We start from the raw sequence: 12,642 nt of genomic DNA, 5'->3' as shown, positions 1-12,642 counted from the left end.
CCATCTGTAATCCACCCAAGTCATCAATCCACCGTGAGCTGCAATGCATCTGTGTCTGTTTTCATCCATTTCAATACAGCACACTGGAAGCAGATTAAAGGGTCATTTCACTAGCTCGTTGGTTAATTACCAGTTTTAATTGCTCCCAATCAAGGGAATTAGCAAGGGCCTTCCGTTATGCACTCTCAGTGCTTCCTCCGGTCCTTCAGTTTTAGGCTTAGTGACATCATAGAAGTCAATTAGGGTTTAAAGAGACTCATGGAGGCCTCTTTGTTCTACCTGAGTATTAGAGTCGAACAAAGGTTCTTAAGGCTTTCACTGAGACTTAGCTTTTCGTGCCCTTGTGGAGCTTCAGACTCATTGTATGGCTGTTTCCTTTATTCACACTGGAGTGCTGTTTCCAACCACAAAGTTAAAGCTGTGTTTAAACCCTATAATGAATTCACTATCCACAGTTGTTAATAAAAAAGGAAACAAAGAGGCCTTTCAGATTCAAGTTAAAGGGCACTTTGTGGCATGTATTAATGCTAATTTAAAACTAGAAAGACACGCAGAGAGTGCAGACCTTTGGCAAGGCCAACGGCCTTATCTCGCAGTGTCAACAAATGTGGAAAATAATTTTTATTCCCGCCCAGATAATGGACCTGCACCAAAATTTAAAGCGTTCGTTGTGACCCATGCTTCACTCTTCCCCTATCAGGTTTCAGTGCAGTAGTTTTCCCATAATTCTGCCGACAAACAAACCAATGAACTGAACCAAAACATAACTCCTCCTTAGTGGATGTAGAAAAGGCTCAGTATTTAATTAAACAGATTCAGTATCGGTATCTCAAGATGAATGAAATTTATGGTGTATATATCCACAGCCTTTGACTTCCTGAGCTGTGGTGTTAACACTGTGGAGCAACAGGAAGTGCGGTTTGTCAAGGATTTAGACAATGTATACAACCTACTCGGCAAAACTAAGTGGATGATAGTGGACTTTGGGCAGAAGCAGCAAAGGAACTATGCTCCCCTAAATATCAGCAGGTCCTCAGTAGAGAGGGTGGATAGCTTCAAATATCTGACTTGGGACTGAGACTGAGACTGTATCACCTGAGACGCCTTGAGAATCTCCGGGTATCCCCTCAAATACTGAGGAATAACTACTCCTACTCCTGAGTTTCCTGATGGGAAACATCACTGGCTGGTATGGAAACAGCACCGAACGGGACCACAAGGCCCCGCAAAGAGTGGTTCATTCAGCTGAACGCACTAAAGGTGCTGCTGACCTTGCATGAAGGATGTTTATAGCAGACAGCAAAAATAAGGCCAGTAGAATCATAAAAGACTTTTGCAAAGGCACCATCACATTCTGGCAGACTGCAGAAGTGGATCTTAAGAAGAAATTTTATTGGTGAATGAGGCCCATTGACAGTTGCTTTCTGGATGAAAATCGGGTTTTGTTTGACTCATGCATCCCCTGCCATCAGGATATATGCATCATATGGACCCTATCTGTGGGTAAACATCTCTCACACTGCACTCTGTCTCAGAAAGTGGATGATCATTCATTGAACATGCAACTGTTGTATTTCTTATTCCTCTCCACTTTGTCTGCGGTATTCATCTGAGATTTCAAAACAGGCAAAAAAGGCCTTTTGGACAAAACAATGAAGTCACTCCTCCTCACTGTGATTCAGAGACAAGGACACTTCGCTTACTTACTTACCAACCAAACAGTGTTTTTGTCCAGGAAATGGTCTTCCTGCTCTTTCAGCCTTGTTGAGTGAGTAATAAGGTATTGAGCTTTGACAGCTGTTGAAAATACAGGCTGCTAAGTCCATATTTGTAAAACTTGTGCACTGAAGTAGTGCAGGTGTAATCTATACTGTTTAGCTATGCAATAGTTACAATGAGAAAACAGACTGTCTACACCTTAACTGCATTCAAGTGCAAACTAATGGCACATGCACGGGATTGTTCGAGGGTTTTAAAACAGAATAGCCTTCAAATACAATCTCAGTGTGTCTTGAAGTGTCTCCATCTCACCCCTGCTCTATCTTGTTGCCACCTGTGAGGTAACTGTGTTCAGGTGTGCTGCACACAGGTGAAAAGCAGAACGGTGGCAGAGTGGAGACAGACCGCCTTGAGAGGAGAATGAACTTCAATGGACTTGTGTTTTTGGTGATTCCTCTACCGTGTGTGTGTGTGTGTGTGTGTGTGTGTGTGTGTGTGTGTGTGTGTGGAGGACCAGAAAGTAACCGAGCCAACAACCAAGTAGGACCAGATTGTTATATATTTTTATTTTTATTCCACCCTGGTGAGTTTGATTCCTCTGTTTTTGGATATTTTTCTATTTTTGCAATGTATTGCTTTTTACTAGTGCCTGTTTTTTTTATTTTAAGCAGTGGACATTGGGCATTTCATTCTCACTGGGATTATCTTGAGTTGGACATTCCACCGTTTACCTTTCTGCAACTTTTTCTCCTGTATTTTCATTTGGGGAGGGGAACAATATATAAATAAATCATGTTTGAGTCAAGTCCCTTCCTTTGTCTACCCTCCGCTAATCAAGATTAAGTAACGCCGGGTGCACAACCTATTTTTCCTGTTTTAACAGAGCGTTTCCCCAACACATTCCCCACCTCCAGAACGACGCTGCGAGGTTCCTTCATTGACGGACCTGGCTAGATTCAGGCGGCTAGCTAGCATGCTGTCAGCGAGAGCTGTTGCGAAGTCATCTAGCAGAAGAGCTAGCAATATCTTCCTGCGAAGATCATTCATGTTGACTGTCACTGTACCAACTGAACTGAGAGGAGTTGAGTAGTGTACTATTGAAAGAGCTGCTATATATAGAAATTAACGCGAAATTCGAAAATACAGAGTAATTATCAACCGCATAGAAATCAACCTATGGTAACAATCATTTTTAATAGTGGAAAAAAAGCTTATGCTTATTTTTCTTTTGCATAAATAAATGAAATTTTTTTTTTTGTGATCAATTGTTTATTGTGCTTTTCTATTAACAGAGGCAGTCATACAATCGTACGATTGTATGAATGAAATATTTTTTGTTTACAACTGCGATTGCAATTTATTTTCTAAGTCTGGCACCACTACGCTCCGTTTCTCCCATCTTGTCAACACCTGAGTAGGAAAAATCCAACGCCTCTATGGTCCGACGGTCAACGGAACCGCTGCCGTGTTGTGTGCTAGTCCGTTACTATCCATCATTTTCACCTCCATTGGAATGAATGACTTCCGGTTAGCGTCAGTCCGTCAATGCGTTAGGTTGTGCACCCGGCTTTATAACTGTAGCTTTCGAATTCAACTCATAACTAGGCTTTAAAGGTTAGCTGATTGTTATCATAACATCAATGGAAACAACGCCTTTGTAATTTTATTTCACAGATAAGAAACAATAAATTGTGAAGACAATAAAGCCCCCACATGATAGCGTTTTATTTCCTGTGTGTGATTTTTCCTGGCTTTCGTAAGTGCTAATATTGTAGGTAACTGGACTTGCTTGCTTGAAGACGTTTCACCTCTCATCCATGAAGCTTCTTCAGTTCTAAATGACTGGTACAAAGTTGGAAGCTTTAAACCCTGTGTGGGCGGGAACCCGTGCAGAGTTGTAGGAGTCACGTGAGCTCTTAGTTTCGGAGTCGTTAAGGTCACAATGGGAGTCATTGACCCACCTGGCCACCAAGTGAGTCGTTAGGGTCAGGTGGTACCAGGGGTGAATGGGTGTGAGTCGTCTGGGGAGGGGGATAAGTAGTGTCATAGGCCAACCTTCTTATCCTGGCTTCATATTAGTAGAGGAAAACTCCACTAGCTGCTAGGCTAATTTATGTAATGAAAAATGTCATAAGGCAATGCTAATAACGTTAGCATGTTGTATATGTGTAAAATTTATATATTGTAAAACAAATTGCTTACACACTTGCATGGGCTACAGCGTAGGTCTAGGTACAACTATAAATCAGCTGTTAGTCTACATTCTGCAGTGAGGTTCTTTTCCCTCACAGATGCCACCTAGTGATTGTTGCTGGTACAACAACTCCTGAGTGTTGGAATCAAAATGCAAATGAACAAGGCTGCACGGCTCCTGGAGCAGAGTGGTAATAGTACACTTTCAACCCTATAAGCAGCATTATAATATGAAGCAGTCATTTTGATGTAAACATTAATATCTTTGCCTTTGTCTCTAAGTCTAGCATAGTTGGTATTAACTGCTCTTCCTCACACTTAGAGTACTGAGCCCCCACTCCTCTCTGTGTGATTATTGGATACTGAGAAATGATTAACCTCCTGGTGACGGTTCAGCTGTATTAATTTACTGCAGATGTTGGAATGTCCTTGTTGAGCATTTGCACAGTTAAGTATTTCAAATGCCAATTAGGCTCCATGTTATTCATATTTTCACTTGGCTTGGCATGTCACAGTGACACAGTTTTGCCTCACAAATGACATTTCTAAAGACGGTAACAGGCAGGATTCACGGCAGCAGCGACTTGTTTCAAATCAAACTTCAAGTTTTCTTTGACTTCTAAGAGGATAAATGTTACTTCTCTGTGGTGAAATCTGCAAGTTTACACTGTAATCCCCTGTTTTTGGTATTCCAGGCACTAATCCTCATGGGTTAAAAATGACATGCATTTATGTCTGCATTTTATTGAGCTTTTAACCTTCGACTGTACTTGTTGTAAGCAGTAAAATGTTACGAACTCATAAATACATGGGTATATGACACTGGAGGAGCAGTCTCCCCCAGTGCTATAGAATCCCCTGCTTGTTCAAGGTGGGAATATCACATCGTCCGCCTCACTGTTCTTTATAACAGGTACAATCATGGAATCGGGGGCAGAGTTGTTTTGCCATTGAGCTGGCAGCAGAGGTAGTAACAGTGCTCTGTTTAAAAGAGACAGTCGGCACGACAGAACCATGGACAGAAAAGGTATGACGTTTTGACAGTGTGTTTTGCGTGCAACCCACTATGGGAGACTTAAAAAGTAGCTGACAGCAGTTAGCAGCTAACTCAAATTGGGACAACAATGAGATCCAGGAGCTCCTTACAGGGGTGGCTTGTGGGATGCCAGCATGCTGTCTAAGATCAACATTCAACCCTTTGTTGGACAAAGAGTGCCAGAGCAGACCCAGAAAATAAAGTGGTTCATGAAGCTTCATTTGGCCATTGCTAGTTGAAACCAAACTGCACTGCCATCCCTTGAGCCTTTTTCATTACACCAAGAGCGCCATCTAGTGAGTTCAGCAAATACACCTGGTGGTTCATGAAGCTTCATTTGGCCATTGCTAGTTGAAACCAAACTGCACTGCCATCCCTTGAGCCTTTTTCATTACACCAAGAGCGCCATCTAGTGGGTTCAGCAAATACACCTGGTGGTTCATGAAGCTTCATTTGGCCATCACTCGTAAAAAGGCTGTGTAATGTGACAAATCTGGTGATATGATATGATTCACGATCCACCTCTGTGGATAATTTGGCTCCTCGTTAAAATCTCCTGAACAATGAATACTGAAGAAATTCTAACCAGGAGAAGTTTCAGCTGGTTGCAATCTGTCATCCCCACCACTAGATGCCACCAGATCTTCTTTAATCTTACATGGTAGACCTTGAACAGCTTGTTTTACACGTATACATTACATATAGTCCTTTCGTCTTAGCGTCAGAGAAGCTAACAAATTCTGCTGTTACATTGCTACAGTGCAGAATGCCTTGTACCTTGAAGCAACAAAAAAGGAAGATGATGACTGCACTGGAATGAAGAAAATAACACTTGATTAGGATAGGATAGACTCCTGGAGTAATTTGTTTTGGAAGCAGGTGAAACAATTTTCGACCACTGGCAGAGTTTTCTCTAGCTTCTAGTTAGATACAACCTAATGCAATCTAATTCAGCAGCACCACACATTACTGGCTCAGACAGGGAAAGTGGAATGGCAATGAAAGCTGCGGGCACTGAGAGAAAGTTACTGCGTAGAATGATGTCATATTAATGCTGCTTGGCATTAATTGTCACTGTGTCATTTTTAAATTTCTATTGGTATTCGTGTTAATATGCAGGGTTTCCCAAAAACAAAGCAATGTGTAGACTCATAAAGAAGTCATCCTCCTTTCTCAGATGCAGGCCCAGGCCCACTATCTTAGATTCGATCTTAGATAGCCAGAGGTGTTATGTTTTCGGGTTGTCCATTCCTCCATCTGTCCAATTGTCCTATTCTCGTGAACATGATATCTCAGAACACCTTGAAGAAATTCATGAAATTTGGCGCAAACATCCACTTGGATTCAACGATTTACTCATAAGATTTTAGTGGTCACAGGTCAAGGGCACTGTGACCTCCTCTGTAAATATCTCAAGAACACCTCAAGAGATTTTTTAACAAATTTGGCACAAGGGTTCTTGGACTCAACAGTAAACTGATAAGATTTCGGTGGTCAAAGGTCAAGATCACCATGATCTTCCATCACTCTCATTATCTTGAATGTGATATCTCAGGAACACTGTGGAGGGATTTCTTCAAATTTGGCATCAATGTCCACCTTGAGTCAAGGATGAACTAATTAGATTTTTCAGATTTGGCACAAACGTTTCTTAGACACAACAATAAACTGATAATACTGGTCAAAGGTCAAGGTCACCATGACCTTCCATTACTCTCATTCTCTTGAATGTGATATCTCAAGAACACCTTGAGGGATTTTTTTTTCCAACTTTGGCACAAATGTCCACTTTGGATCAAGGATGATCTGATTAAATTTTGGTGAGTCAAGATCAAGCTTACTGTGTCCTTGCATCCATCTCATTCTAAACAAATGTGAAAAGTTGGTGGTTGTTCATCAGAAGTCAAGGTCACTGTGACCTTTTCTGTCTCATTCTCTTGAATTTGATATCTCAAGAACACCTTGAGGGAATTTCCTCAAATTTAGAACAAAGGTCCACTTGGACTCAACTATAAAATGATTAGAATTTGGTGGTCGAAGGTCAAAGGTCAAGGTCACTGTGACTTGAAATGACACTTAAACACAGAAAAACACTTAGGTTTTTTTTGTTTTGTTTTGTTTTTGCTAGATGACTATTTTGGTACCAACATTTCCTGGCCAGTTTCAATTTAGATTTTAATTTATTAATTTGAAATTGATAAATAATCCAAAATATAAGTGTTAAAATCATCCCTCTGGCACAGTGTCAACAGTTACTAAGCATTACTAGAACATGTACCTGGATTATAACCACTGTTCAGGTTTGGCTTTAATTGCGTGCAGGCTTTTAATATGCACATTAACTCAAATCATCTTCAGTGCAGGGACTTAAAATATTTACAAAGCCAATGACGTGGCACTACAGGGAGCACCATTGTTCTTTGTAGATTAAAGGGATATTACACCTGGCAGAGGTAAACCATTATCCTCTGAGAAATATCAAGTTCATCACATTAAAAATGGAAATGGTGCCCCATTTTCCTTTGTTTGTTTTTGGTCTCAGCTCTGCACTGTCTGCAGGGGTGAAATCCTGTCGACCTAATTGGCTTATAGGATAATATCATTTTGTTTTCCTCTCCTCTGTCCTTGCTCAGTGCTTGGTGTTTGAAGACGCTCCCAACGGTGTGAAGGCGGCGTTGGCTGCGGGGATGCAGGTGGTGATGATTCCTGATGACAACCTGGACCCCAGCCTTACCCAAGAGGCCACGCTGCGACTCAGGAGCATGGAACAGTTCGAGCCGCAGCTTTTTGGCCTGCCGGCATACGACTGAACCGGAACCCAAACCTAAAGCTACACCATGTACGCAGCAGGGCTCCGTTCTTCTTCCTCAAAGTAAATTATGAGGACACAGTGAGAAAACCAAACTGATTGCTTGCCTGCATATCTCACCATGTTGTGGGGTGATACTGATGATTTCTGTTGGTGGCAGTTAATGGTGCTTCATTGTTTTCTGATTGTCTCAGATGAGACAACATATTTTAATCTGTGTAAGCACTCTTTGTTCACACTTTTCTTGATGTATCACACAATTTTTTTACGTTGTACTGGCAATAGCTGTGGCTAGAGTCTGTCCATCTGCCACATTCTCGTGACTGCAATGATTCAAGAACACCTTCATGAAATTTCTTTAAATTCGGCACAAACATCCACTTGGACTAACGAATAAACTTGTTCAATTTTGGTTGTCAGAGGTCACTGTGTCCTTGTCTATCTTATACTTGTGAAATGGCTATCCCAACTCTCTCTTCTTTTTTTTGTTAAATTTAGCACAAAGCTTCACTTGGACTCAACAATGGACTGATTAGATTTTGGTGGTCAAAGGTCAAGGTCACTGTGACCTTGCGTGTGTCCCATTCTGGTGAACACAATAATCAAAGAAGGCCTTGAGGGAGTTTCTTTGAATTTGGCCCTCATCTTCCCTTTCCTAAGCTTTCCTCTACCCTTCTCATCTCTCCTAATTCTTCTTCCTTTTTTATTCCTCCGCCCCGGTGATAGCTGTGGTTGGAGGCAAAATGATTTCAGGTTGTCTGTACATCCATACCTCCATCCTCTGTCCGTCCCATTCTCATGAACACAATATCTCAAAAACTCCTTGAGGGAATTTCTTCAAATTTGGCACAAACATCCACTTGGACTCAGTGATGAACTGATTAGAGTGTGGTGGTCAAAGGTCAAGGTCACTGTGACCTTGCATCTGTTTCATTCTCGTGAATGCGATAGCTTAAAAACGCCTTGAGGGATTTTTTTCAATTTTGGCACAAATGTCCATTTTGACTCAAGAAGAATCTGATTAAAAGTGGGTGGTCAAAGGTCAAAGATCAAGGTCGCTGTGGTAGGTAGGTTGCAATTGTACTTTATTAATTCCATAATAATAATAATAATAATATGTCCTGGATGTCAATCAAAAAACATTTTCTTGTCAAAGCAGGAAACTCTTGAACACACATACGTTTTGGAGCCGTCGAAATACTGTTTATACGACACTGTCCTTGTCATACATTGTGTTGAAGCAGCCTTATTGAAATGCCAAAGACTCTACTTCTCTCCTCAGTGTAATCCAGTCCTCACCCTTTCATCTCTGCTCATGTCTGCCTCAACACTTACTACATTTCACATGTCGCTCGTCCTCTTCCTGAGAAGGCTTTAACGGAGGGCCCACTGGAGTCGCCTGGTACCACGGCTCCCTCAGGCTGCTCAAATAGGATTTCACTACACTTCCATCCACTTCCCCTCAGTGCCTCTCTGGCCTTTCATCCTCAAGGAGGGGGTAGTCCTCTCAGCCCCCCCCCCCCCCCCTCCCTCCCCCTCCCTCCTCCTGCTCACACACTCATCACTGTGTAGTTGGACATGTCATTTATCCTCTACTGGACTCAAATGTGCTTTATGTCTTTCTTTGCCGGTGTGCGTTTGTCTTGAAGTCTTTAAGAGTGACTGTATTATTTTAGGCTTGTCTCAAATCAAAGGCCGCTTGAAAATGTCACGGGGTCAGGTTCCAAAAGGACTTCATTCACATTATGTAACAAAATCTTTTCTGATGTGTAAATGTGTTAACTTTTCATTATCAAATAAAGAAATCCATAAGAAAAACCAAGAGCGTAATAATTATGTAATTTCCATTCATTTTTAATTCATTTTCATCTTGACTTTGATTTCAGATTTAATTAGGCTATGGGTTCTTTTCAGACATATTGCATAGGGTTTTCTTTTTTTCAGGACCTTTAGAATTTCTAACTCTAACTCATGCATGTATAGCAAATGTGCTGCTTCATTTTAATCTATTTGAGCATTTGATTTAAGTCATACAATTATGTGGCTGTATTGTCAGATGTAAGTGGCCACTTAGTGTTCATGGCTTCATATCAAAAACCAGACTTTTACAGTGAAGTGTAAAATAAAAGGAAAAGTACTTTAAATTATGATTTGCTCATTGAAAGTGGACTGTGTCACAGAGGATTTGTGCTCAGTAAAAGTTGAGATCAAGGCTGCGGCCATCTACACCTACTCACTTCAAATGTTGGCTGCTGTTGGGAGGACTGTCTGGCCTGGAAACCAAGCTTTTATTTTCTTTTATGTCACAGATAAACAAATTGTGTCGAAAATACCGCCCCCACACAATAGCATTTTAAAGTATGTGATTTATCCTGGCTTCATATGAGCAGCGGGGATCTTCAACGTTATTCAGGCCAAGGACCTCTCAGCTCAAGGATAGACGGAGCAGGGTCCCCCTACTACATAGAGTGTTTAAAATGGAGTTGCACTTGAGATATTGCTCTTAATATTTCTGGGTCATCTCTTGTTTGCGTTTGTAGGTCTGCAGCAGTTGTGGCATGGCTAGGTGCAATAGCCTCCCCCTTTGCACTTTTGCCGTTGGCTAGTGATGGCCAAATGAAGCTTATATTTGCTGAACCCGCTAGATGGCGCTCTTGATCTAATGAAAAAGGCTCAAGGGATGGCAATGCAGTTTTGCCATTGGCTAGTGATGTCCAAATGAAACTTCATGAACCACCAGTTGTATTTGTTGAACCTGCTAGATGTTTGCTCTTGGTGTAATGAAAAAGTTCAAGAGATGGCAAAGCAATTTGGTTTCAACTAGTGATGTCCAAATGAAGCGTCATGCACCACCAGTTGTATTTGCGGAACCCACTAGATGGCGCTCTTGGTGTAATGAAAAAGGCTCAAGGGATGGCAATGCAGTTTGGTTTCAACCCTTTGTTGAACAAAGAGTGCCAGAGTGGACCCAAAAATAAAAAAAGTGGTTCATGAAGCTTCATTTGGCCATTGCTAGTTGAAACCAAACTGCATTGCCATCCCTTGAGCCTTTTTCATTACACCAAGAGCGCCATCTAGTGGGTTCAGCAAATACAACTGGTGCTTCATGAAGCTTCGTTTGGACATCACTAGTTCACGCTTGTAACGGTATTCACGGAACTTCCGTGATGACCACAGAGTTGCACAGGGTCAGTAAGTCGGCAGTAAGAGAAGAGTGGAAATGGCACTGTAAATCATAATGATAGCCACTCAACACATAATTCACCTTTAATCCTGTGTTATACTTGTAGGATTCAAGATTATGCTTTCAAAAACCGCCAAAGACTCAAAGTGATTTTAATGCACGCTGCAGTCTCGCTCGTGTTGCCATCCAACATGTTTACCAGGATCTGTGTCTGTGTTTCCATTGATTGGGAGCCTGTGGAAGTGCACGTACTCTACAACAGTGTCACTAACGTCTGTCTGCATGTAGAATCCTTTGAAATTGAAATGCGGCTTGTGAAGAGTGTTGTGGTGCTTGGCATCTTTCCTCTCATTGGTGCACGCTCTGACCCATTTCAAGATAATGGTTTGCAGCTGGGGGCTAAAATCATTTTATAGCCTGGCTTTTTGTCATACTTAAAACCGCTAACTTTAGGCTTTTTGGCTTGATGGCTGTATTGTGGGTCAGCCATCCAAATGCCCCCACATCTCTCTGAATATACCTGTTATAAAATCCATAAGGCTAGAGTAGCATTCTTCCCCATGTCAGCCAGTCACCCTTCTCTTTTATCCTTGCCGTAAACCTTCTCAACTTTAATTCTTTCTGTGAGTGAAGAGGGGAGCGGCAGAGATAGCTCCCTGACATGTTTCCCAGGCCCCTGTCCTCGTCTGTGCTCACGACTGATAGGCAAGAGTGGCTGTGGGACACATTCATCTTCAACGTCAGGTTTTATACCCGGATTTTATCGGCGCTCAGACAAGCAGTCAAAGTCGAAAAACACAGGACGCCACAGAGAGAAATTGTATAGATGGCCTCATTTTACACATTAAAGGTTTTTTATTTCATCTTAAGGGGCTTCCAAATTGTCAAAATGTGTGAAGAGCAGCACGGGGACGCTCATCAGATAATGCAGGCAGGCGTCTTCCTGTACATTTCCTTCAATCTTGTCTCAGACGAGCGGCCTCAGAAGATACTGACTGGATGTTGTATCTTTGAGAAGGCGGGGGAGCAGTTTTTGTATTTTTCTTCAGGGGATTTAGACAGAAAAGTCATCACCTTACTGAATGAAATGAGGGATTAAATATGCAGGAGCCGCTGTATTATAGTCAGGAAATCCACTGAAGCAACAGTGATTTAAGTTTTTTAATTGATTTGTCTGACAGAGACGGTCATAATCCAAAGGTTTGCATCTAAATACTCCACAGTGGCTCTGTGCATGCCAACGCCTTTGTGTTTATAGTCTTAAGAAAATCCTCTTTTTCTTTAACAGACTTGGCCAAAAACAAATAACTCTTCCATGGACAAGGTGGCAGAACTTTAGATAGATTTCTCTATTCTTGACACCAAGCGAAAGCATATCTCAAGTCTGCATATCTCCAAAGCGCAGGCAATAGCTGGATTGCCAAAAAGGGAAGAGCACACAGAAATGCCAAGATCCGATGGAAGTAGTTCTGCTGGATGCCATTTTGTATTCCACTGCCAAAGTGTGCAACCCCGACTTGAACCAAAAGGGATTTTATGGAGATGAAGATATCGGAGGCCTCTGACCGCAAGAAGCACTTTGTCTGTTATGAGATAGGATGCAGACACTGTGCTTTCTGCACTTGTGATGAGACTCCGTGCTTCCTCAGTGATGCAAATAGAGCTCATGTTTTATTCAGCTCGGAGTGATGAGAGAATAAA

At 41.7% G+C, this 12,642-nt stretch overlaps 1 protein-coding gene across 1 annotated transcript in view; it reads left to right on the top strand.

Annotated features, from left to right (window-relative positions):
• LOC125885085 (pseudouridine 5'-phosphatase) overlaps positions 1-8,179 on the top strand; it is a 47,784-nt gene extending 39,605 nt beyond the window's left edge. Inside the window, exon 4 of the mRNA XM_049570518.1 lies at positions 7,582-8,179. Coding sequence (XP_049426475.1) covers positions 7,582-7,758 — 177 coding nt within the window. The 3' untranslated portion in view covers positions 7,759-8,179. The remainder of the gene's footprint in view (positions 1-7,581) is intronic.
• Positions 8,180-12,642: the final 4,463 nt, after the last annotated feature.

The sequence above is a fragment of the Epinephelus fuscoguttatus genome, linkage group LG24 (genome assembly GCF_011397635.1).
Source record: "Epinephelus fuscoguttatus linkage group LG24, E.fuscoguttatus.final_Chr_v1".
Taxonomy (NCBI): domain Eukaryota; kingdom Metazoa; phylum Chordata; class Actinopteri; order Perciformes; family Serranidae; genus Epinephelus; species Epinephelus fuscoguttatus.
The sequence above is the reverse complement of the archived record's forward strand: the minus strand, read 5'-3'. Positions and strand labels throughout refer to the sequence as shown.